The sequence below is a fragment of the Phasianus colchicus genome, chromosome 1 (genome assembly GCF_987193195.1).
Source record: "Phasianus colchicus chromosome 1, bPhaCol1.hap1.1, whole genome shotgun sequence".
In the NCBI taxonomy this organism is placed as follows: domain Eukaryota; kingdom Metazoa; phylum Chordata; class Aves; order Galliformes; family Phasianidae; genus Phasianus; species Phasianus colchicus.
Genome location: NC_143436.1, coordinates 46740017 through 46767545, shown reverse-complemented (window position 1 = coordinate 46767545; position 27529 = coordinate 46740017). Strand labels below are relative to the sequence as shown.

Genomic DNA, 27529 nt, shown 5'->3' with positions numbered 1-27529 from the left:
TTGGCAGTCACAAAAGTCATCGCAAACGTAGTATCACTGTAGGAGAACACTTGTCTATCACATTTGGGCTTTCTGTCACTTCAGAGTAACACGGGGCCATCCGCACGTGTCACTGAAGAGCTGTTAGCTCCCTGCATCATCCCGCTGTTCTTCTCAGTTTTGTCTTTTCCATTCCGAAGCATCAAAGTTACCATGGAAACCAATGTCACTTCTGTGCCAGCCCCACCCCTATGTGCAGTGGGAAGTGAGCTCAGATTAACGAAGCAAACTTTGATTAACGAAGCAAGCTGAGACTAATGGGATGAACTGGGCCCCCCAGCACAGGCATCGCTTGTGACTTCTAATGCTAGCACAGCATGAGGTTGCAGGGTCAATTTCATTTAAATTTGGCCTAACTTTTAAGCATTACTGACTTTTCTTGTCAAGAGTTATACATTATACGTTTATATACATGTATTTTACAACATGCATTCTGTTATACAGTTACTGCAGAAGTTGTTCAAAAATGATAACTGGAAAAGCACAAATCCAGAACTACTTGAGTTTGGAAGCTACAAAATTCAGGGGATTCAGTGTATGTTGGGGTTTGGTTTCTTTTCCCTTGTGTTTTTGCTCCATTAAAACCAGTAGGATAGGATCTACTTATAGAAATCAGCAACGATGAGTTGAGGTACTTGGGCTAAAACTTTCCAAGAATGGCCATTTTTGCTTGCCCCTGTTTTGGCTGGCCAAACTCAGGCCATACAGAAACATTTCAGAAAACACAGCTCACCCCGTCTTCATAATTATAAAAAATATCTCCAGATATTATATGCATCTCCAGCTGGAAAGCTCTGGCTATTCAGTCATTCTGTTAAGTAGTGTCATAGTTACACAGAGTACTGGTGTTTATTTATAGTGCTAATTTTTAGAAATGAATTCTGACACTTTTCTGCCCTGTATTAGCTAATATACATTTTTATAACCTGTTAAGGCACTCGTATGTAAATAACTCGTATAGGAAATTGTGTTCTCTTCTCACATGTCCTTTTCTCTGGGTAATTTCTTTCCACAACCATTACTCAAAGTACAAATAGGCTGGGGGGTAAAAAAAAAAAGAAAAAAAAAAAAACAGAATGATCATCCTTGCAAAATAATAGACTGTAGAAAGCATTGTCTCCCAGTAATTTCTGTACAGAGAACTTTGTGGCATAAGAAATGGGATGGGCACCATAGTAACTTTCAGTTACACCAACCTTGGTATTTTTAGTTAGAATGAGAGCAGAAATGATGAATTCAAGAGACAAAGATCTCAAAGCACAGCCACCAGTGCTGCAACTTGCACCTGTTAGAACCAAGGGAGAAAAGAGAATGACATTCTGCTGATAGTTTGTCCAAACAAAGGGATGACAATTTCTCCTTGAGTTCAGATGTAATTAAAGTACCAATCGTGCTAATGAATGAATATCATCAGTCCATGCTTCTCTCCCTTTTGCTTTAGCTTTCAGTTGCCCAAATCCAGCTAAAGAAAGAACTCAGAAGTCTCTGCAGGCTCAGCGGAGGCTTCTAAGCTTACTCACAACTTTGAGCTGTCTTCTCTGTAGACAAGAAAGCACAGATAGCAACTGTGTTCTGACACTTCATGTGTTACCGTGCAGAATTTTCATTTTTGCCTTTCCAGCCTGATATCTCATCTTTGCAAACGCCTAGCACGGGATGCTTAAGATTCTTTCCATAGTTTGCTATTAGATAATTTATTAGTCATCATCCCCTAGACGCACTGCAAGATGTAATAAGAGAACTGCCATACTGAGTCAGACCAAAAGCTGCAGATCCTGATACTCACCAGTAATGACCACAGAGGCGTGAGTACGCTGCTGGGGCAAGTAAAGAGCAGTGCATCTGCCAGTCTTACACATCTAGTTCTATCAGAGCTGTTGTCTTTATAACCACATAATCCTTGACCATTTTTCTTCTTAAGTTTTACTATCCATGGTATCACCGAGCAAGGAAATCTACAGGTTGGTGACAGGGCGCATAAAGCATTTTCTTCCTTTTCATACATCTTGGTCCTACAGAAGGGGAAATGACAAACTTGCACGTTCATCATTGCTACGTGTGTGCGAACAGCACAGTTCATGTGTCAGGCAGTCGTGGGCTGCTGCCTGGAATTAACTGATACTCTGGGATGTTGACTTATTCTCATTAAAAATGCAATTTGTCATCATATGTTTTCAAAGCCTAAATATCTTGAAACTGTAAATACAGTTCCAATTACTGAAAAACTCATGTGCATGACAGAGAATGGGATTTTTTTAAAAAAATCCATGTGTTCAGTATTATGATGATGAAGGATCTAAGATCTCCAGCTCACCAGCAGCTTCGGTGACAAGGTTATCCTTCCATCCTGAACATCTGCTTGAACATTATTTTTAGCTGTGAACATGATCTTTCTGTCATGATTCTAATAACTTCCAAGCTGGAAAGAGGAAAAGTGCATCTGTTCTTTAGTCCAAAAGCATGAGGTAATACAAACACTTTTGTGAAGCCAGAGAGGAAGCAGTCGTTTACACAATCTTTGGGACAAGTTTTTGGCTGCAACGAGGTAGCAAGATTACAGTGTTAAATTATCATCTTTTAAAAAACACGTTGCCACAATATTTTGTTTGAAAAAGTTAAAACAAGCTTTATTTTAACATACAAATCAGATCTGTGTACAAGGCAAAACATCCCCCTACAGCGGTAGCGTAATGTATCTCCTCACAGCATGTGTGGCCACTTGTGCTACCCTAATCCTGAGATATGGAAAAGAAGTCCTAAAATATTGAGAAAGGTTAAAATGTATCCTTTCCATCACTGCTGTTATATTTGTCTCAGTTTGGGAACTAAGAAAACTCAGTCACAAAAACCAAGTATCTACAAGCCAAATACCCTAGATACTTACCTAATTCCCTGCTGTCATCTGGTATACCAGCAAGAGCACTTGGGGAACAAATAAGAGATGCAACTACGCAAGGTTACTTGTTAATGCTGCAAAACATGTTGAAAAACTGTAAAATTTTTGAAACCTTTAACTCCTACTGTCTTCAAAAACTGTGGTTAATGGGCCGGCTAAAGTTACATCACCTATAAATTAATATTATTTTTTAAGTTCTCTATATTGTGTTAAATTACAAAAACAAAAGTTTATTCTACTCCACATCCTTTCACCATGAAGCTATGGCATAGAAATACATTTAAAAGCTTATGAAAGGCAATAGCAGTAAGACTGCAGAATGCAAAGTCTTGTCTGCAATACTGAAGACAACTTGAACACCCTCATTTCGATATGAGGTTTTATTTGTCATTAACTGACATTAAAAATTAACTTTTAAAAAGAAGTTAAGATAGTGAAAAGATATAGTTTTGTGGGTTTTTTTTCTTAGTTTTACAGCATTTAAAAATAAGTTACATTATATATTATGGCTTTCTCATTTAGTGGAAGAGTGCCACCATGACTTTAAGCACTTGATGTTTTAACTAATTAACTCACCACATTTGCAGACTTCCTTTGCTTGAGATGTAATGATTTCATGAAAAGAAACCACGAAATATTAGTGAGAAAATTAAGAAGCCTTCAGAACAATTTAAATAGCAAAAAGCACTTCTATAGAAGAGACTTTTCAGAGGAATTTATAATTGAACACTAAAAAATTTAATTCCATTTTTAAATGAAATTAAATTAATGTTCTAATTGAATTTAATCTCTTGGCTTATAAAAAACAGGCCAAGATAAATTTCTCATGAACTTCAGCAGTCAGGATTCGATACTGAGCTTCACTTCAGTGCACTTACACACAACTATGATAACATTACGACACTGACGGAATAATTTCTCCTCAATGCCATTTGTTATGTGACTCATACACCCAAGACATCAGTTCAGTTTGGTTTGCAGCTGACCTCAAAGAAAAAGGCTGCAATAATGCTAAACCACAGTCAAAACTGTAAAACAACTGCTCAGTAGTAAGCATGGGCCACTGTGCATTAAAAAAAAATTGAAGGGGGGAGGGGGGCGAAGGTGCTTAAATCAGACTGAAGGACAGCATTCACACAGTGTTACGTTATATGGCTGAATATAATTGTTTTTTGAAGTCTAAGGCTGCATTCAAACTGGGCAAACTATGACAATATCCAAACGTGTGAGTAAAAACAGGTTTCTAGATTCACAGCTGAAGTCGTGCAACTAAAAACAAAACTATGCAGCTGAAGTAGTGTTTGCAACAACAAAGTTCATGGCAGACAGGTTTCAGAGTTACATCCACAACAAGCAAGGTGATGGGCACTGAATTTGGGAATATGTTGAAACTTAGTTTTTACTCAGGACCAAAGAGTTGCCAGCTGAATAAAATTAACTAAATACTGCAGGCTCTGTGTCACGTGGAAGATGAGCCTTCTTTCTCCTTCTCCAAGAAAAGTATCTGAAAGGCAAGCTACAGTGATTGTTTCTGACAGCAATAAAATACAGGAACAGATAGAAAAGTCGGTATTATCAAAAAATTCTTATACAAAAAGCATCTGTCCTATTTTGGTTCTGCTTATAAAAAGGCACTTCACATATCGCTAAAACTCTGATAAAGTAGTTATCCTTTCAGCTTCTCTATTCGAAGGATGTATTTCAAGATTGTAAGCATGCCTAGGCAAACTTTCTTTGTGGTATTTATCTGTTACAAATCTTATCATTACATAAAGTATCTGATACCATTTAGAAAAGATTCACGTTTGAGATAATAGCAGGTCTTCACACAGTGCTTCAGTGATGATGGACGACCTGTCACAAGCAACGCAACACACGCAGCGAGTTCGTGCTAACAAAGTTAGCGGGAATCTTTCAGAAGTGAGTCCTCAGTCTTTTGTTTTCCTCTCGTAGTCTCTCAATTTCAGCTACCAAGCTTTCATTTACAGAATACCTTTCAAGTAAGGCATGCATTTCATTCTAAAGAAAAGAAACAAGCCCCAATAAGCAACCATACAATTTTTTTTTCTCCCCATCCATTTTCATATCCCTTTTGAAAATTAAATAACCTAAATAATACTGCTTTTAAACTTCTGGTAAGGAAAGTAAGATTTTTTAATTTATTTTTTTTTTAACATACAGTATTTTGATTATTAATACATTAGTGAATATTTTATCAAAGTCTATTTTGCATTTCTTTAGGATGAGATTCTACTAGTGCAGGTTCCATTAAAATATATGGTATTGAGACAAGGTCTTTTCACTGCTGATCAAAAGAACAAAGTTTCATAGAAAGGAGAAGGACACAGAATACAGTGCAGCATGCATGTGGTACCTGTAAGTAAAACAGTCCATATAAACTCCATCTACCTCCTATTTAGCCCAGCTCTTGGTCCTTTATGAAGGACAGCTAAATTTGATTCCCTTTCGTCATAACTCCTGAAATATGGAATTGATGATACCTATCCAATACATATGTTTACTTATTAAACACAAAATAAGTTTAACAGATTGCATTTCATAACGTCTTCTCCCTCTTTCACATCCCATCTTCGCTTTCGTTAATAAGCAAAAACTGATTTCCAGTTTTGACAGTATAGCTGCCACACTTCGGTATTACTAGAAGTGAAAACTGTTAAGACCCTCATTGGGCCAAGAAGGCCAATGGCATCCTGGCTTGCATCAGAAACAGTGTTACCAGAAGGAACAGGGAAGTAATTGTCCCCCTGTACTCAGCTCTGGTGAGGCCGCACCTGGAGTACTGTCCAGTTTTGGGCCCCTCACTACAAGAAAGACTTTGAGGCCCTGGAGCAGGTTCAAAAAAGGGCAACAAAGCTGGTGAGGGGTCTGGGGTACAGGACTTATGAGAAGCAGCTGGAGGAGCTGGGATTGTTCAGTCTGGAGAAGAGGAGGCTGAGGGGAGACCTTATTGCTCTCTATAACTACCTGAAGGCAGGTTGTAGTGAGCTGGGGGTCGGCCACTTCTCTCGTGTAACTGGTGATAGAACTAGAGGGAATGGCTTCAAGCTGCACCAGGGGAGATTCAGGCTGGACGTTAGGAAATCCTACTTTTCTGAAAGAGTGGTCAGGCACTGGAATGGGCTGCCCAGGGAGGTGGTGGAGTCACCGACCCTGGAGGTGTTCAAGGAATGTTTGGACGTTGTGATGAGAAACATGGTTTAGTGAGAACTGTTGGTGATGGGTAAATGGTTAGACTGGGTGATTCTATGATTCTTTATACATACCAGCTGCATATGGAATTGTTTGATCATCTCCACTTGCAAATTCACAATATCTCGATGGCATGCTTCTCTGGGGAAAGAATTGCAGAAGGATAATGCTTAATTTTATTTAGAAAGCAGCAATTATTTCTAGAGCTGAGTAACCAGAACTCTACTTCTTCACCTTCGTGACATTATGAAATATCAGCCTAAAAACATTTACACTGCACAACAGACTCCCCTACCAGTTATTTTCTGGAAGATTTTAACTTTGTTTAGGAACTTTCCCATTTAGAAACAGAAATATATACAAGGTGATATCAAGATGGCTTTTTCACTTGCAAGCCGTTAACTTATAACCCTCATTTTTACCATGCAAAGCTGAGTTTCAGTTCCTAATCACAAGCAAAGTGAGATATTCATCTGCTACTAAAAAGCTATAACTTCAGTGCATTTCCCCCTGCCCCAACCCCTCACAAAAAAAAGCAGGCAAGTTCATATGCTTTTCCTGAAGACTGGTAGTGTCAATGCCTTATGCTAAGTACCGTGCTATTGGTATCACCAATATGACAAGGTAAGGTACTTCATAAGTTGTCACACATGGATCATTGTCTCTTCCTAAAACATAGAGCATACACAAAAGGGACTATGATCTTCATTTTCAGCTTCCACATGTTGTTGTGCTGCTGAACTCCTACTAGAGGCAAAACATTTTTTGCATGGATATTAAGCACAGATGCCATCTTAAGAGTCCGGAAACGTTGGTTGTCTCCCAAAAACACAAAGCTCAAGAGATGAGTGTATTTTTCAATTCAAAGAAATTGTGAGAAACACAATCTCACAAACTCCAGATCTCAGACACAGGAAGTAGAAATCTAACTATTTATTTTCCAATAGTGAGATGCCAAAAAACAAACTTTAAAGAGAAAGGAAACGCAATCCATAAAACGCATTTTAAATCATGAGAAAGTTTTAAAATCAGATGTGCAATTATAGCCAAAAATCCCCAGCAGAGTTTTTATAACATGATATTCTTATTGAAAGCTATTTAGTAACAATCAGTGTATTCTTCCATCAGCAGATACAGACATCCATAGTATGTGGACTTCCTAAGATGGTTTTGTATTGCTTTTTGTCATTGGAACAGCAACACCTGCCCTGCCCAGCAATTGTTTTCCTCCCTCTCTTTGTTTGCTACACGTTTTAGGAAAGGAAAGTGACTCTCTAATCCTTACATAGCCCTTCCAACTCAGGATATTCTATGAATCTATGATTTACAGCACAAAAACCTTCTTATGCAAAGCTCTGCCAACAGAAATATACAGAGTGATTTACCTTACACATGCAAAGCAAACAACAATCAATCAAAGCCAACACAAATCAACCATCCAACAAATCAACGGTGCTCTTCACAGTATCAACTTTAAGAGCAGAAATTTCTCTTACTAGGACTACAAGGGAGGGAAAGAAGTCAACACAAGGCTGCATGAAAGCAGTGAGAACCTCATTATGCAGACAAATTTACTGTTTGAGAATTACTCAGTCACTCTGGAAATAAGTTAGCGAAGTCACACACACAAAAAATGTTCAGAGACATCAATCTAATTAAACACTCATGCTGTTCAAAATAAAGTCTCATACCTAGATTTTCAAGATTAAGGCTGGTGTCATCTCCTAATGTAAGAAATACGCTACAGCAAATGTTAAAATATCTTACGAGGAAAACATGTCACTGAAAACAAAGTGTTCTGCATAAATATCAGTACCTGAAGTCATCCAGCGTTTCTTGTATCATATTCTGAATGAAGTTTATTTGGATTGATGTCAGAGGTGCATTTAGTCTGCTACTCCCAATGGTTTCTACTATTTTCTCTGACAGTGAGTTGGCAACTCCAGTAGTGACAGGTGAAGTTATCTTTGGACCTTTACAGTTAACAAGAAATGCACAAAAATACAAATTTTGAACAAGTTTTTTTTCATGGGCAAATAGTGATATTCTAAGAGAGCTATCCGGATTTACAGAGGAATCCAGACTGTGTTCTGTTTTAATGTTAAGTCCATTTTATCAGGTTTTGCATCAGTTCACAATGAACCACATTTACAACTGGGCTGAAAAAAAAACCCACAAAGAAAACCAATCAAACTTACTTGTTGAGGTAGTACCATTTACTGCCAGATCATATGCAGGGTGGGCCTGAATATTCTTCACTAGTCGCTCACTTGTTTCAAGACTCTTTACAGCAGTGGATGCTGGTGGAGGAGGACTTAAAGTTCCAGATTCTGCATTGACTGTGCTCAACTTTGAAAGCTGAAAATCAAAATCAAAAACCAACCCTACGTATTACAATTATCTAATTGCGTTTAAAAACTAAGTTAAACATCACTTGAAAACCAAGTTTTCAAGAATGCACAGCTTTCAAATACTTTTGGTTCTAAGAAACTACTGATAAATAAATGTGTTTTTTTTCCTTCTAGTAACACACTTTAAAAATTGATTGCTTAAATATCTCAAAATTGCCACAACTGCAAACACAGATAAAGGAGTGCAAAAAGACCAGCACTCTAAATTTTCACATCAAACATCTTGAGCCAAAGTTTAAATATCACTCCTAGTAAATCCAGACCTCTCAAAATGAAAACAGAAGAAGCCAGGATCTCAGCATTAACATGGCAAAGATATCTCAAAAAAGAATTTTGGCAGAGAGAATAGGGAGAGAAGCTACTGGACTTCACCTAATAAACAATAAAGAAACATACTGATGCAATCTATCAATGATATTTTTGATGTTTTTAGAAAAATCAAAGATATTCTACAAGTTAACTCAGTTTTGTCTCACGTAAACTTTTGTAATCTGAGTTTAATAGGAATATACAACTATTTTGCAGTGCTGAAAGCCAACATACTTCAAACTGAACATTTCACATGTTGTGTCAGTGTGAGAAGAACTGAAAAACATTAGTTGGGATGCTTAAGAATCTTTCCTTCAAGTAGAAATACTTCTGTCAGATGCTAAAAAGAGCACTCATAACAAGAATTAGCACAGTATACCTGCTTTAAGGCTTCTTTAGTTTCTTGTTTTCCAAGATTCATTTTTTTAATGTCAGTCTCTGGATGTTCTTCTTCTTCTTTAATTGGAGATCCCACTAGTGCATGCAATGGGCTAGACCGTATCCCTTGTGTGCTACTGCCCACTGGGTTTCTTTTTACTGGAAAGGCTGCGGTGAGCTGTGGGAGAAAATCCAAACCTGAAAGGTAGGACTGAAAATCCAGACCTAAAATGAGAAGGGAAGGGTAAAACACACAAATTTAAAAAGAGAAAAAAAGAAGAAAACGAAAACAAAACATAATCACACAGAGAAATGGTAACAAAAATAAGCCCACACATCCACAAAAACGAAAGAGTTCACCTAAAAACACAGCCCACCAAAAAAATGAATCCCCAAATTCTCCTTATGCTGTCGCTATCCACTTGAAAGTAACAAAATAAAAGAAGCTTCCATACACCACTACCAATTTCCTAAAAGGACAGCAAAATCACTTTAAGACCATATTCGTGATCTCCTGTTATCACATGTTGGGTCTTAACTCCTCAGCAAACTAGACAATTTCCAGAAAAGCTCATCAGGTTCATCTGTTTCAGTGCCTGCTTGCATCATTTGACATCTTTCTGTGGTATGACGAAGTTAGCATAGCAGAATGAGCGTAGGCTTCCATGACCACAGACAAAGAAAAACATACTGAAAATATCCTTATCGTCTCCTTTTCCTGGAGGATCTTCATTTGCTTTAGATGCAATAATATCTACAAAATAGCAGAACATACACAGTTTTTTAGTTAAATGAATATTTATGAAGTTTTCAGATAATTGTATTCAGTTAATAATTAAAGATAAATTAAGAGACCAAGTGAGAACACACAGGCCAAAATGTAATGCTATGCAGATCAATTTTTTTTTTTTTTTTTTTTTTTTTTTTTAAACAGATTTCAGTATTAGCAACTTACCATCTCTGACGGGAGAAAACACATCTCCTAAACTACTTCGACCCAAGTCATCGAAATTATTTAAATCTGCACTTTTCCCATTATCTGTTTCCTTCGATGGAATCACATCCAGGCTGCCGCTATGGGGAAGGCCTTAAGAGGACAATAACACTCAGTTAGTAACTAATAGTTCCAAAAATAACATCTTTAACCCTCAATAAACTCACAGCAAGCCTGATGCCTGCTAAGTCCAGCAAGTACTTCAGAACATTCTATACATTCGGATTAAAGGGACAACTTGAACTTCTTCATATGAGCTGTCATCACAGGTGAATATCATAGAATGGCCTGGGTTGAAAAGGGCCACAATGATCATCTAGTTTCATTCTAGACTCTGCTATGTGCAGGGTCACCAACCAGCAGACCAGGCTGCCCAGAGCCACATCCAGCCTGGCCTTGAACGCCTCCAAGGATGGGGCATCCACAGCCTCCTTGGGCAACCTGTTCCAGTGCCTCACCACCCTCTGTGTGAAAAACTTCCTCCTAATATCTAACCTAAACCTCCCCTATCTCAGTTTAAACTCATTCCCCCTTGTCCTATCACTATCCACCCTTGTAAAACAGCCATTCCCCCTCCTGTTCAACACTCCCTTCAAGCGCTGGAAGCCACAATGAGGTCTCCCCGGAGCCTTCTCTTCTCCAGGCTAAACAAGCCCAGTTCCCTCAACCTTTCTTCATAGGAGAGCTGCTCCAGCCCTCTGATCATCTTAGCAGCCCTCCTCTGGACCTGCTCCAAGAGTTCCATGTCCTTCCTCTACTGCAGGCCCCAAGCCTGGACACAGTAAATATGACTGAGTGATAGCAGTAATATGACTAAGAGATAGCTAGTAACAAAGACTGAGCTGATTTCTCTCTTTTTAAGAAGGAAGGAAAAGCTGTGAAACTGGATAATACATTCATTTCAGGTAAACTTGCTACATCAATCATGTCCATTTATGATGTAACAGGTGAAACAGCTAGCAAATGCAGCTTCTGCTAAGAAAGTGATCACATTCAGAATATCAACATCTGAACTGATTCTGCAAGAAAGGAAATCTGCTTCAGTTTGGCCATTAAGGAAACTCCATGAAGTATCTATCTTAAAGCTTATCTAACAGCAGGATATTGTCTGTTTACTTCTAGTATCAGATAATCAGAGTGGAATTACAGCTGCACATAAAAGAAATTCTCCCTAGACCATCCCCACTCCACATCCAAGACCCATTTCTGCCCCAATCCAGGAGAAAAAAAAAAGTTATCTTTCAGACACATGGTAGCATGGACAGCTGTCTGCAGAACAGAAACATATCTTAAAAACAAAAAAGGAACACCAAACAGTAATTATTCAAACTACAGTTTTTAAACTGGGAATTCAAAGAGCTAACATAACCAAGCAAATATTTTTCACAGTTTACTATGCTTTAAAAACTGGATTGGGAGCACAAGCACAATGTTACTCCACCCTAACTGAACTCTCAGCTCCAATAGTGCCTTTATTTTGCTTGAGACATATGCAAAATGCATTGGCATTGGTCAATACAATAATAAACCTCCTACAAATCAACAGCCTATAAATACAAAAGCTTTATTTAGCACCTACTTCATTAAAATTAAAACAGTTCATAAACCTATAGCTACTTCTCTGTATGGGATTACTTGTCCAAGTGACCCAAGTATAACTGTATGGATGACTACAGCTAAAAATCTATCTTCTTGGCTTAGAAGATTTTCCACAGAAAAACGTGCTGTTTGTAGCCTCTCATCCACTCCCATTCTGAAGTTTGAAGACCACCCAGGCTGGATGTGGCTCTGGGCAGCCTGGTCTAGTGGCTGGTGATCCTGCCCATGGGAGGGGGGGTTGAAACCACATGATCTTTGAGGTTCTTTTCAACCCAGGCCATTCTATGATTCTATGATCTTCCTAACTATACTTCCTTCACTTTACAAGCTGAATATTTTGCTTCACAAAACATGTTTTATTTGATAAACCTTTATTTTCTTCAAACATTAACCTGTTATGAATGGTCCTATTTAAGGGGTAACAGTAATCATGCTTTTGAAGTGTAATGGCGATAAGAGATAATAAACTATGAATTTTTTACCTTAAATAAAATTTTCCACACTATGCAGTAATGTTGATTAGCAACTCTTCTTGAATACATAGGAATCATTTTACTTCACCTCACAATTATTGCATGCCCAAGGGAGGTCATTAATACATGTCCCTGTGGACTGCAGTGGCTTATTGCCTAATTAGTGTTGCTAAATGTATTTCTTCTTATTTAAAAAGTGCAGAAAAAGTGCTATTGCTTTAAAACAGCTTAAGGAATCTCCAAGAATCAAACTAACATTACTGATGTGACCATATTTTAAGAACTCCTGAATTAACTAAAATTAAGAGTACATTCCACACAGTGGCAGAATTTTAGAATAACACTTAGAATTCTTACCAAAAATACTTGTTAATTTCAGAAGCAAAAATAGCAAGTACAGTTATACAACTAATCATACTTACAACTATATTTAGCAGTTTCCTATCGTGTGACATAGTATTAATACAGCACAGTTCTCACTTGGGTTTTTGTTTTGTGGGTTTGTTTTGTTTTGCCTGTGCATGTGTTTGGTTTAGTTATTTGATGAGATCTGTTGCTCCAATTTATCAACAGAATAGCAAATCATTAGCTCTGCATTTCGTATAGACTTCGTTACCCAAAGTATATTATAAACATAAGGATAATTTGCAAGAAAGCAAAACACGGAAGAGTCCCACAGTGTCATCATGGAACTTCTCCTTTAATACTTACACACATATAAGTAATCTATAATTCTGGACTTAAAGCAAAAGTTTCTAAAGTAGGACCTCATTCATTTCCCACAGTCTCAAAGCCTGTCCAATGCAGCAGGGGAAGCTGAAGAAGGTACAGATGTGCCTGCGTATACATTTCCTCTTTGAAGTAAATGCCCTCCCCTCAGTGTAATTCTTCTATTGTAATGGTCAAAGCATGAAATATTCCTCCTATCTTCCACATTATATCAAATACATAATTTATAAGAGTAGGAAGAAGACACTACCTGTTTTATCCTGAAGAACCTCTCCCCCTTTACTCTCATTTGTCAGTGTCAGATGGGAGGAAATAGCTGCTGATGCCTGAGAAGCTAGATTTCTGATGCCAGTATTTGGAATTCCTGCAAGATTACTACCAGCTTTGACTTCTATTCTTTTGGATACAGGTTTACTTGAGGAACCCTTAAGGTTAGCCTGAGGAAAAAAGGAACAAAGTAAGAGAAGTTACTATCTGTTCAATTAGAAGTAAAAACATAAGCCAATATTCTCTCCGTTTCTAAACACTAAAATCAGTTCAATTTGCAAAGTCTACCTAGGAGATATATACATATATATATTTGTTAAGGCATATGTTCTTTGAAATTATATTATGATATATATCATTATGATATATATGTATCTTAATGTAATTTCAAAGAACATGGCAAACTTCTGCATTATTATATGAACGCTGTATGGATCTGCAAGAGAATAGCAATAGAACTGAAGGTGACAATGAATTGGTACTAGCCAATTTTAATCCTAGGCTTAGACATAGGAAAAACAAGAAATTACATTATTAGTAGAAATTGCAATGGGATAGAAACACCAGCAGCAAGCAAGCTGGAAGAAGAAGAAAGTCTTGGAGCAGTTAAAAAGAAAATACACTTCAAACATTCTCTCCCACCTCCAGTGAATTGGCATTTGTGTTTTTTGGATCAAGTAGAGCCTACTCAGGTCTTGGAAGAACCTCTTAAGCCTTCTATACTATTTAATCAAGTTCTCCACAGGCAAAATACTTCAAGCTGAGCTGCTGTGTGTCTTCCCCTTAAGTAAAAGGGGTTAGTACAGATCTTTGTGCTACTGTCTGCAAATCCATTTAGGATGCCACAGACTGATCTGCAACGGCAACATATTCACACCAGGAAGTTTAAGATTAAAGTTTCGCTCATCTCTACATTGAAAATTAGGAGAAAAAAAAAAATGTCATTAACATTCCCTTGCTCACATGAGACCGAGCAATTTATAAAGCTCTTATTTCCATGTCGTATGAATCATCTTTGCTGGCATTTATAATGCTTAGAAATTCATTACTAACATTTCTCAGATCTTAAGCTTACACTTTGCTTTTATTAATCTACACACTGAATAATAAAAAGGAAAATTTTTGGTTTGGGTTCTTGGTGGGTTTTTTTGGCTTTTACCTTGGAAAAAGTGCTACTGAACTGAAGACGTATGCATGTCACGCAGCCTTTGTGAGCAATAACTGTTTTCACTGGGGATGTCAGTTTCCTCAAGTCATACTGGCAGATTTTTCCCCGGGAACTTCCTATAGTCAAAGTAGTACCATCAGGCATGAAGTTCACTGTTGTCAGAGGATGATCTGCTACTATTGTTGTCAGTAATCTTCAAACAGAAGAAAGAACAAGAGAAAAGCTTTTAGACTTCTTCATCACAGTGTTAATTTTACAATTAGACTGTTCAAAATACAGTACCTATTAAAAAACAGCTTTAAGAATTCAATCACAGGTCAGTAGTTGAACTCCTCTAGTGCCAAATAAATTCAGTGAAATACCTTAAGGAACAGTGGCTTAGACATACTAAGTGTTGAAGCTTAACCAATAAGCTTAACTGTATGTGCTCCAAAAGGTTTTGATCTTCAAAGCAACTATTTTGACACAACAATTTACTGCAATCATCATTTCTAGCAGCAACCACACTGCATATAGTCTTCAGTTGCCCAAGTCTGTCACTTCTAACCTCCCCATTCTAGGAGCAACTTCAGGTCCATGTTTGAATCCTTCTACTACAGCCCAACACTTGCTTTTATTCAGCTAGACTAAAAGCACACTCCACAGTAAAATCCAAGTCCCATGAAAACACTTGCTACCCCATTCTCTTACCTTACAGCCCCATCACCTCCTTTTTCATCCAACACCCTGTCCGTATTCAAGGCTCAGCAGCTCTGTGCACCTTACAACAGCTGTGTCTTGTATTGCAAACTAGAAGAGCAGACAAGCTAAGCCCAGGTGGCTGCAGGTCCTCACAGGCTGTACTGGCCACCACAAAAGCCAATTGCTCTCCACCAACAAGAAAAGCCCACACTTAAGCACTTGCAAGTAGTCACCTATGCAGCACTTCAATTAGTTCCCATTTTAATTTAAAAAAAAAAAAAAAAGCAGAAAGGGTTTTGGAACAGGTACTCCAACAGTAATGCATCAACCACTTCAACCACTCTGAACACGGTCTGAATTAAATATTTAATGTCATAGCTGGATGTGCTTTTTCAGCTCATTAAACGTTCACGTCCAACAAGAATCAAAGGTCTTTAAGATACTCACTTTTTACTTGAAGTGTCGTAGAGATTAATCCTTTTATCCAAACCTACAGTTACAAGGAGCAACTCATTTACTGGAGAAAAGCAGATTTCTGAAGCTGGTGCTTTATGGGTGTTTTCAAAATTACGATATGGGTTTTGAGTATTTACATCCCACAGAGTTACATTTCCACTGTCAGAAACACTGCCCAACAAGGATTTCTTAAAGGATGAGTATTTCAAATGTCGAATAGGCTGTAAAATAAACACAAATTTTAATACCACCATTAGACATCACTGAATTACTTTAAGCACAGGCATTAGAAATACAGACCTTAAGCTAAATTACTCTACAAAGGCTGGCCACTCTACACACACAAATTTAAAGTTCATTCTGCATTATAATTCCCTTTTTTACTGTCTGGGCAGCATGTGCCCTGATCAGCAAAACAATGGATGAGAAAAAAAACTGGAAAAGTTTCTTGATTTTGAGTACATAGGACGTCAACATATACATCACATACAAAAAAGTTGTTAAGTTTAATTCCCTTCCACTGATTAGGCAAGTATGAAGGTCCTGCAGGAGATTTCACCCTATGGGCTAGGACCTTGAAACTGGACAGTATGTCAGGCTCAATCACATGAAGCCTTGCAATCACCAGACAATGTAATATATGAACTTATATGTATTTCAGAAGCAGATAAGTATTTTGTTTTCACCATCTTGCTCCAGAGGGTGCCTCAAAACTGCACTAATATTAACTTACAATACTCAATCTCTTGCTCACTTTTATTTATGGCTCACTTGCACTAAATTCACTGCAGTAAAAGCAATAGCATCATACTTAAGCTGTTCTCAGTTACCATCCATCAGTCTCCTTGCAACATTTCCAGTCTGAATCTCTTGAAAATGGACAATCAAAAATTCGTTACGATCATGAAAACATTTGCTACTGCCTCTTCAAACACAGTAACAGTTCCTTTGCATCCTGCAAACAGCTTTCTGATGCATCTTAGATTGCATATTTTTTGTGATCCTCTGTTTCGGTTGTTCATTGCCGTTTTATCATAGAATCATTTGAGTTGGAAAGGACCCTTAAGGGTCCAAGTCCTTTGCAATGAGCAGAGACACCTACAGCTGATCAAGGTGCTCAGAGCATCCCCAGCCTGACCTTGCATGTCTCCAGGGATGGGGCATCCACCAGCTCTCTGGGTAACCTGTGCCGGTGCCTCACCACTCTTACTGTAAAGGACTTCCTCACATCCAGTCTAAATCTCCCCTCTTTTAATTTGAAACCATTTCTCCTTGTTCTATCACAACAGACCCTGCTAAAGAGGTCCCGCTCTTTCTTACAGCCCCCCCTTTAGATAGTGAAAGGCTGCTCTCAGATCTCCTTGGAGCCTTCTCTTCTCCAGGCTGAACAGCCCCAGGTCTCTCAGTCTGTCCTTACAGGGAGGTGTTCCATCCTTTGGATTATTTCTGTGGCCCTCCTCTGGACACTCCAACAGGTCTGTGTCTCTCCTGTGCTGAGGACTCCACATCTGGATGTAATACTCCAGGTGAGGTCTCACCAGCATAGAGTAGAGAGGCAGGATCACCTCCCTCATCACACTGCTTTTGATGTAGCCCAGGGTACAACTGGCTTTCTGAGCTGCAAGAGCTGCTGGCTGATCCAGCTGCCATCCTTAAGTCCTTTTTGGCACTTTTATGATCAATAGGTCCTTTTCCTTGGGAACTTTCAGGATTTTTGTATACTATCACAACTTCTTATTCTACTTTCTAGCATAACCCTCATCACAATGCACTGTTCTAAACATTGTCTTATTTTTCTCTTCATTTTACTGGAGATATTTGTTGGATTGTATGCTTCCAGCATAATTTCTAGCATTTAAATTGTGTGTCTCACTGGAAGCGTAGGAGCCTAAGAATGCCTAAAGAAGAGGTGCCATCAACTGCGTATTCAAGCAAGACAGAGTATGACTTAATATAGTTAACAGGAAACACTACTAGACATGATGGAGACATTTTTACTGGCATTTTTCAATTTGTCTCCATAGAGTAAACGAATTACATGATCTACATGGGTCACATTTCCATCCCTCACAATTCTCCATCTTACTTTCAAATCCCTCCCTTACTGCCCCAGCATCTGCTCATGTTCCACGTTTGCCTTCTTCCATCCTTCTGCCCACCACTTTTACTCTCTCAGCTCTCCTCAAACCTGCCTCGTTATCCTTTCAAGCCTTCCATTTTCATTCCTAATTTTCCTTCTCCTCAAGCCCAGTTCTCATGTCTTTCATGTGACATACCCTTCCCATATTATCTCCACTTCACCCTTCTCATTGAAGTCATCATACTTCCTCAGAGCAGTTTCAGTTCAGCTTTTGTTGACAGAAGATGTGTGAGAAAGCTCCCATTCACTCCTCACTGTCACTGATCAGGTCAACAACAAGCTTCAAGCTTCTCTGGCGTTAAGGCAACCACTAAGCCACACTCAAGGAAACAGGAGGCTTAAATTTGTGGCTGAAACTCAAACACACTTAAGCATATTGCTGAATAGAAGTGGGTGTCTGTTTTCTAAGCTAGCAGGAAAAATCATTTCAAGATTATTTAGAATGCAGCAGTGATTTGTTAAGAGCCACTTTCGGAAGCTAAAGCTGCCAAGGCTACAAGGAAAAGAGCAGATATGAGGAAGGCTTCACTGCACCTCAAGTACAGCTCCTGGTGATTCCTATGAATTCTGCATGCACACAACTTCCATAAATGTTTTTAGCACAAGGTGCTGAACGGGCAAAGACAAAACAAAGCCCTCTTCAGAACACTACCAATCGATGCAGCACAAACCATACCCATCTTTTTGCCTTACCTGTGACTGAAGCAGACTTTCTGCAGGAAATGGAAGTACATTTAAACTTCACACCTCACAGTAAAACAGGCTTCAGACAATGGTTATCCCATTGCTCAGGATTGCCTGCACTCAGGGTTTTCCACCGTTGAAAAACAAATGACACACTCAAAACTAAACACAAAGTAGTCCAGTGTTATCGACTATCTCATTTAAAGATAAAGAAACTACACTACCTCCTTTCACCTTAGTGAGCCTTGTAAGCGAGAAGGCAGCTGTAAACCCGATTGATAGTTTAAAAAGCTGAAGGCTATTTCATTATCCGAGGTGACCAAAACTCATCACATCTCAGCCAGCTGATCAAACAGCTAAACTAAATCCTGTTGCTAGGAGAATAGCACAAGGCAGCGAAGACTTGAACAATCATTATGCTTCAAAACAAACTTTAATTCAACCGCACAACAGCAAGCAGATAAGAATCTGGTAGCCTTAATGAATACCAACAGCAAAGACAAATTATGGGATCTGCAAACAATTTGGTGGAAGGACTGAGCTCTAAGAAAGCACAAAGATGTTTCTAAATCAAAATCAATTAATAGAATATAGGCCAATACTCATTTGAAAAGAGTATTGTTTAAAGTCACAGAAAGCACTGCAACCTTGGGCTATTCTACTGCTTGTAGAGTCCACACAATTACAGAAATTAACTGGCAAGGCAACTACATTCCATCACATGGAATCAAACAGAGACAAGCTCAATTTTATAAGGTTAGTCTGACCTCACATTCCCCAACTGCAGAAAAGTTACTAAGGAGTGGTGACCCTTACTAAGCCAGAAAGCTTCGCCAAGATCAAGCAGAACAATACACTGTGTATCTATTCAAGCTCACCCTCAGAAAACTGTGGCCCTAAACTATAAATCAAGTAGAGGCTTTTTAGATTTCTAAGGGAATTACACAAGTCTTCATGCATTTGCTTCACTGCGCAATGAATCCTGCAATCCTCTGCAAGTATCAATTAAACTCCCCAACAAAAATAAAACTTTTTTGCACAAAAGAACAGGAGATCATTAGCAGGACATGAGATAAGCTGATAAACAGGGACACCCAAGCAGTCATCACATTACAAAATTACAACTCAATTCCATTTTAAATTAAGACCGCAATCAAATAACTGTCCCGGTTTAAAACATGTTAGAGGCCCTTTAGAAAGCGAACAGTAGCTCCGTGCTCGCAATTACTTTGATTTAACACTTCAGAGATCTTTAGCCATCTTAAAGGTCACTCAGCTTTGCAGTAGGCCTCTTGATTTCATCCGCCAAAATAGCTATTCACTGCATCACTTACTCCTAATCACTTCTTGCTGGAAAGAGTAGAAATCTATCAAACAGGTTGATGCAAATCATCCTCACCAGAACTTAATTTTCCAACTAACTAGCAGAAAAATCCCCACTCTAGGTATTCATCTCAGCCTTTTAATCCACCCGTGGATATTCCTGCAGTCCCTGTCTCACATCCGTGTTTTTCACAGCAACAATCAAATCAGAAAAATGAACTGACTAGACAGATGGATTTTTAAGATCAAGCCAAGCATGAAGTACAATTTTGCTTCAATATAAGTATGAGACTACGGTGATGGATCAAAGATACTGCAGCACCTGAAAGCAGGCTCTGAACTTAATGGAGATTTTTCAACAGAAATACGGCACAATCTTTGTGATGCTGTAAAGCCGTAAGACATTCTTCATCAAGTTATATTGTTCAGGCTAGAAAGGAGAAAAATTTAACTTCCTACTCCATCTGCAATCTAAGATTAAAAAATGCTGTTGCAGTAACAGAAAACTATGGCACAACTTCAGTATTCCCCACTACAAAGGTCCTCACACTGGATCTGTGAAAGTGGCTCAATAAAAAAAGGAAAAAAATGTCTGGAGCACAACACCTTCATTATTCCTAGCTAAAAATCACTGTAAGAACTCACTTTGGAACATCCAGTGGGACAACAGAGCTCCTTCACTATTGCAGAAGCCTTGATATCCTAACGACACTCAATAATTCTGCAATATTTTCTGAGTCTCTCTGGTGGAAACCCTACCAAGGCCCTTCAATAGTACACCTGTTTTCTATTTGTCTTTCACAGTTTTCCTTTAAACTAGTCATTCAAAAAATCTCACTTAAGTACCTAAGTAGGTAATATAAAACCTCAATGATCTTACTCTGTGAGCAGCTGTGCAATTTTAATCTCCAGATTAAATAAATGTATTATTTTCAAACATAGGCTTACATTCTCATCTACTGTACAGATGGCTTTGCTCAGTTGTAAATCTGATTAATTTGGATAAATCAGAAACCAGGCTACCTAGTCTGCTCATGGTAACAACAGATGTTGAGTAGAATACTGAAATCCTGCTTTGGTATGTAGAGCTGACTATATTTTGTCCAGTCTTAAGATGCACAGAAGTTTGTTCTTGAGGCAACAGAACCTAGAAAATAGTATCTGCTGTAAACTGTATAAAAGTATATGTACCTCCTGAGTGGAAAAATACTGATCATAGGCTCAGTGGGTGACTTGCCCATGAGAAAGAGCTAGGTAGCTTGAGAATGCAAGTAAACTGCCTCTAGCTTCTGCACATAGCTAGAAGAAACCTGTTTTCGAGAAACTGCTCTGTAACTGTAAACAAGTCTTGCTGCTTTCTACGAATGACCTTGCTTACTCTGATTTGTGATGCTTTACTGTCTCCTGCTGCTATATATATATAGGCACAGCACTGAGGGGTTGTGTGAACATCTGGCTAGCCTGCTGCCACCCCTATCTGCAGGGGGAAACTCCAGGGCAGGCACCCTACCAGCCAGCACCACCAGTAACAAAGATTTGGTGGAGACACTACCAGCCAGCTGCCCCCAGTACCCTGAGTACCCTTTCATTAAAGTGCTGGCTGCTCTCTTGCCTCCGTGTACTGTCTTTGAAATCAGTAAGCATCATGCAGAAGCACTGGAGCTTCTGCATTACAGTTGGGGTAGTAGGCAGTCCCCAGGAAAATAACACAGGCAAGGGGGAGGGAATTCCTCCGCTAGAAGAATCCCAGGTCTACGGGGGTAATCCCAGGATGTAAATGGAACTCCATGTGGTATGCAGTCATGGAAGTAATAGAGAAATTGAGACCATTGCAAGAGTACAAGGATGCACCAAAATCACCACATGAACACACTGCAGTTCCAGAAATCAACATCAGCGGAGTCAAGAAAGGTCAACAACGAACCAGACCTGACTCAGAAAGGGCAAACCTGTGCTAAGGAGAACTGGCAAACTGGCATTCCACCTCCTAAGTTTGTACTTCCACGATACCTATTATTTAAGCCAGAATAAATAGAGGTCAGCTTTTTTCCTTCCATTTAAGGCACTCCTAAAAACATCAAAAGAAAAAAAAAAAACAGCAACATTCTGGCAGCTTTTGAAAATGTAGTACAGCTCTCAACACAGACTTCAAATTTCTAAACACTAGATGCAAATTTAAGCTTCACACACAACAGTAAGTTAATACAGATCCTACCTGACTGCTGTTATAACCAAAGGGAGCACTGGATAAATTGGTGGTAACGCTGTGTAGGATTATTTCACCACTCAAAGATCCAGAAGCAATGTAGCAATCATTCCAATTATATGCAACACATGTAACTTCATCTTTATGATCCTGTGAAAGAGGGTAGGAAGAAAAAGGTCAAAACATTCAGAAACAAAATGTAAGTTTTTTTAAAAAAAATCATAGCAGTGCTATAGTATCTTCAACTGTGGTCCTAAATGAGGGCAAATCATCTATTGAAGGGACCATGGAAATGTATGCCTAGTTGAACATCATAATATTTTTCACATTATAGCAATATTTAGGGAATTCATATTAGATCAATTAAAAAGAGAAAAACAGCCACCAGTTTTGCATTCACAATTTCACATACTGAGTCATGCCTAGCATTAGCTCTACTACAGCATCCTACAAACAGTGATAGGAGAAGGGGCTTTAAACTGAAAGGGGAAATTCAGGTTAGATGTTTTGGGGGAAATTCTTTACTCAGAAGGCTATGAGGCACTGGCACAGGCTGCCCAGAGAGCTGTGGGTACCCCATCGCTGGAGGCATTAAGGCCAAATTGGAAGGGGCCTGGGCATCCTGAGCTGGTGGGGTTGGAATGGATGAGCTTTAAAGTCCCTTCCAACTTCAACCATTGTGTGATTCTACAAAATAAAGAAGCATCTTCTTGTTTGAAGTACCAGAGGCAGCAATTACCCAAAACACAGGCCTTGGAAAAACACCAGAGAATATCAATATAAATTCTCAAAGTAGGAAGTCTATTCTGAAAATTTCAACATAAGTTATTATAGACTTGTACCTGAAGTCATCAAGTTAAGCATAGTTATTAAATTTGCAATTTTCCATACATAAAAAATACAAAGTTAAATAGGACATACAGACATTCCAGCTTCTACCTGTGAACTTGATCCTACAGATCCATGACAGAGAAAGTATATTACTGCAACTGGCAACAAGTTCTGGAAGTCATGTAATCACAGAATCACAGAATCGCCAGGGTTGGAAGGGACCTCAAGGATCATGAATCTCCAACCCCCCTGCCACATACAGGGCCACCAACCTTCCCATTTGATACTAGACCAGGCTGCCCAGGGCCCCATCCAATCTGGCCTTGAACACCTCCAGGGACGGGGCATCCACAACCTCTCTGGGCAGCCTGTTCCAGCACCTCACCACTCTCTGAGTAAAGAGCTTCCTCTGACATCCAACTTAATCTTCCCTCCTTCAACTTCAAAACACTTCCCCTTGTCCTGTAGTTATCTACCTTTTCAAAGAGTTGACTCCCCTCCTGTTTGTAGGCTCCCTTTAGGTACTGAAAGGCTGCAGCGAGGTCACCCCACAGCCTTCTTTTCTCCAGGCTGAACAAGCCCAGATCCCTCAGCCTGTCTTCGTAAGGGAAGTGCTCCAGCCCTCTGACCATCTTTGTGGCCCTCCTCTGGATCTTCTCCACCAGCTCTTTGTCTTTCTTATCCTGGGGACTCTAGACCTGGATGCAGTATTCCAGATGGGGCCTGACGAGGGCATAGTAGAGAGGGACAATTACCTCCCTCTCCCTGCTGGCCACCCAGGGCTCCTGATGGAGCCCAGGATACCATTTGCTTTCGGAGCCGCAAGAGCACACTGCTGGCTCATGTTAAGTTTATCATCCATCAAGACCTCCAGTCCCTCTCTGCAGGGCTGCTCTCAAGGACCGCTCCTTCCAGTCTATACGGATGCCTGGGATTCCTCCAGCCCAAGTGTAAAACCTTGCAATTTGCTGTGTTGAACCTCATTAGGTTTACCTGGGCCCACCTTTCAGGTCTGTTAAGGTTCCTCTGAATGGCATCCCTTCCTTCAACCGTGTCAACCACACCACTCAGCTTGGTGTCATCAGCAAACTTGCTGAGGGTGCACTCGATGTAAGCTCCAGTCCCTCTCCAGCCAAGCTTACCTTAAGGCTACGGTGAACCCTTCTGGATTTGAGATCCCAGATATGAACAGTGCTGTCAAGACCCCCACTGGCAACATACAAAGAACTGGAACTTAAGCTCACGCATGTCTGTTTCGCCTGACAGGGAAAGGAAAAAAAGTACATTAAAGATAATTAAGAGATTTACTCGAATCTGCTTATAAACACGGTGATGGTGTTTTCATCTTCATGAATACACATTCCCTGCTGACTGATGGATCTACTGGTACACCACAGTCACTGCCAAACACAAAGCATTTCAAGTCCAACCCAATTTGGCCATATGTTCAATATACTTCAATGTTTGAATATTCTAATTAATAAACTCTCCAATGCTACATTCTCCTTTCACCATTTTAAATTATTTGAGCATCATTTCCTTCAAAATGCATTTTCCCTTTAAATTAGAGCTCTCTAAAGTATAATCATAGACTTCTATTTGGGTAGAGACTCTTCAAAAGAAACTGCTAAGTTTGGGGGAAAAAAAAGCCTTCGGAATATTAAGAAGTTGTCTAAGTCACGTACTTCACATTCCTGAAACATGACAAAGAATATTAAAGCAGCAAACCTCCTAAGTCCACAAAGTGCTTCTTTTTAAAATAATCACTGAAGTGGCAGCTTTTGGAAAAAAAAAAAAAGTCAATCTCAGCAATAGACCCACAGCGAGGACAAATTATTCAGTTCTATCACGTTGAAAATTCACTTTTAAGTTCCTGAGATTTGAAGTAAAGAAGAAAAAAAACCCACAAGTCCATCTAATTATTGACATGGTTAAACTGGAAAGGATCGCGTTGGGTTTGTATCAGATTTGGTGGAATCTCCACAACGAACCGTCCACCTCTGAAAGCCTTTGCTCTGCACACCTAAAAGCCACTCTGCACACCTTCCAGGACTTCCAATGTAAATGAGCACGACAATAAGGAGAACAATTAGAATGGTTTAGAACACAAAAAGTCACTGGAGTAACCCTGCCAAAACCAAGTCTGGCTTCCTGAAGAGTTTACAGTGCCACATGCCCACTCTATATATACTTCTGAACTTTTAATTCCACCGAAATTAAACTGATAATCAACATGCAGAAGAGCTAAGATGCAAACAGCACACACACACACCCCATACTTACTCCTTCAGCTACTTCAAAAAGTGGAACAGGTTTACTTTTGCAGCTTGACACAGCGATTTTATCCCCAGCAGCTGAAGCACTGACCAGGAAGCTATCTTAGGGACAAGTTATGGATGATAACCGTATCATACTTTCAATTAATACAAACAGTTGTGAGTCTCCCTTACTGAACAGATAGCAGGTGGGCCAAACAATCTGAAGTACTTCACCTTGAAGGGCCCTAGAAATAGAAGCACACAGCTAATTAACGAGCTTCCACTAAGAAGCTCTTGCAGCGTTTGCAGCTCTTGCTTCCCAATACAAAGCAGTGTAATTTCTTTCAGAGGAGAAATATCTGGCAGATATTGTTTAAGAGCTCTTCCCTGCTAAGGCAGCTCACCCAGTCTGTGTTCCTTTTTAACCCCACTACCTCAAATAGAAGCTCCTTTAGCAATGGAATTCAGAGAGACGCCTGCTGCTGCCACAGAAAAAACTGAAAGAGCGAAAGAATTGAACGAGAAGTCCTGCTCATGATAAATGTTAATTAAACCAGTTTGTCATATTGTTCCTGGAGTACAATGAATACATTTGCCAGTTTGTCTCTGTATGAAGAAGGGGGGAAAAAAAGAAATACCTTTAATTATACCAAGTAGGTCAAAGTGCTAAAAAAAGCCTCCAGTATACAAATAGGGAGCAAGGAAACTGGCCTTGAACCCTACTCCAAACTATTTGGGTAATCACTCAGATCTGCATCCCCTACATCTTCAAGCTAATACCCATTGTGATTCTATATTTGCTTATTAAGAACGCAGCTTATTGGGCTGGATTTAACACCACAGAATCATTAAGTTGGAAAAGACTACTAAGATCACCTAGTCCAAACAAAAGCATGGTATGCAGAACGGTGGCTACTATTTCTTTATTTCAAGATGTTTTAGCTTAAAGAACTATGCAGAATGAAACTCAACTCTTTACACCTAAGAAGCATATGGAGCAGGATGCTCTGTTCAGCTCTGGAGGCAGGGGAAAGAAAAAAACAAAGCAGGACAAAACAGAGTGTCTATACAGAAGTTTAGTTAACACCAGACATAGATATATACATGTGTGTGTATACAGTCACTGTATATATACATACACACGCACACTTGTATACATAAAAATACACAGATCTTGTTTCCCTCCCCTTCCTGCTATGCTTAACCTCTGCCTACAGAGTAAGGGGTGAGAGCAGATTACAGTTACATTACGTTTTTTCCTCCCTACATACAGAATTTTACCACACCAGCAAATGAGGTGTTTTCAGCCTTGTCAATAAATTAAGCACTGCCTTGAAAGTTATAAATGTAATCAACTCATGAAAAAAATAAAAAATAAAAAAAGAATTAATAAGTTTAGTTTTACAGTTGGTTGGCAATCCAGGCACATCACCATCATTAAACGTGTGTTAAACTCCTAACGGAGGATACGCTTTTTCAGAAGCCTTTACCAGCATGAGTTTATTTTGTAAATCATTTCAGCACAAAGAACAAGAGCACAGAGGAGTTTTTTCATGCAGTTTGGTCCAACATCAGGCCTGTCATTTACAGATACTGCAAGACAAAAGGAATGTGGTGGCGTCTCACAGCCCACAGAACTGTGGCTGAAGCTGTAAAGGATACTATTGCTGGCCCAGCACAGAGAGCTGACGGGATGCGGAGATGTATGTGGGTTGAACTGCTCCACCACAGTCAGAGATGAGGAATCCCATATCTTAATGTCATCTCCTGATGAAGCAAAACGTATGCTTTCTTGCATGGCTGCACCTACTTCGCAAAAAAAAAAAAAAAAAAAAAAAAAAAAAATTAATTAAGAACATACAGCAGATCACTTTGCAAGAAGAGAACAACCCCATTCACTGCCGTTTCCTCGAGAAGAAGGTAATTTACTTGCAGCGTGAGCTTCTTTTCAAGGCGGCTTACAAATGAAAAAAGCAGGGAAACCCGCCGTGCTGCTGAGCGGGGCTGCCGCTATGAGCCACGGCGCTGCGAGCCAAGGCCCGGCCCGCCAGTGCCAGCCCTGCGAAGTTTGCTCCCGCTTCTCCGCAACGCGGGTAACTTCGAGCACCAGCAGCACGCACCCTGAGAGGCCTCCAGCCGGGAGCTCTCGCGGGACGCTCCCACACGGCTTCAGCTCTCCGTTCTTCCCTCACACAGAAGTAGAAACTGACCGTGAACCCACAGCCCCGCCCCCCCCCCACGCGCCCCTCAGGACCCTCTCGGGCCCCGCCGCCCACCTGCCCCTCCCCGCCCGGCGGAGCCTCCTCAAGACCCGGGCCCGGCACCACGAGCCGGCCGCGCCGATTGGCTCAGGAGCCGCTGCTCGCGGTTCTCTCCGGGGTCCGGCGCTTACTGCCGACCAATCAGCGCCGCCCCGCCGCGCGGGCCGACTTTCCGCGCCGCGTCCAACTTCACAACCCGTCCCAACAGCCCCCGCG

At 39.8% G+C, this 27529-nt stretch overlaps 1 protein-coding gene across 12 annotated transcripts; it reads right to left on the bottom strand.

The window, feature by feature from the left end:
• Positions 1-2628: 2628 nt before the first annotated feature.
• Positions 2629-27529, bottom strand: NEDD1 (NEDD1 gamma-tubulin ring complex targeting factor). Of its 12 annotated transcripts, none has more exons than XM_031600423.2 (15): positions 27173-27303; positions 26715-26861; positions 25078-25168; positions 23937-24053; positions 21973-22113; positions 15602-15831; positions 14465-14666; positions 13289-13475; positions 10199-10330; positions 9935-9997; positions 9245-9468; positions 8344-8503; positions 7962-8118; positions 6220-6286; positions 2629-4954 (listed from the first exon to the last, which is right to left on the bottom strand). In XM_031600423.2, the coding sequence occupies exons 2-15, from the start codon at positions 26801-26803 to the stop codon at positions 4850-4852; spliced, it is 1965 nt and encodes a 654-aa protein (XP_031456283.1). In that variant the 5' UTR covers positions 26804-26861; positions 27173-27303; the 3' UTR covers positions 2629-4849. The 12 variants fall into 12 exon arrangements, with proteins under 12 accessions (XP_031456283.1, XP_031456284.1, XP_089996277.1 ...); XM_031600424.2 differs by having other exon boundaries at positions 26715-26858; XM_090140151.1 differs by lacking the exon at positions 27173-27303 and adding an exon at positions 26982-27155.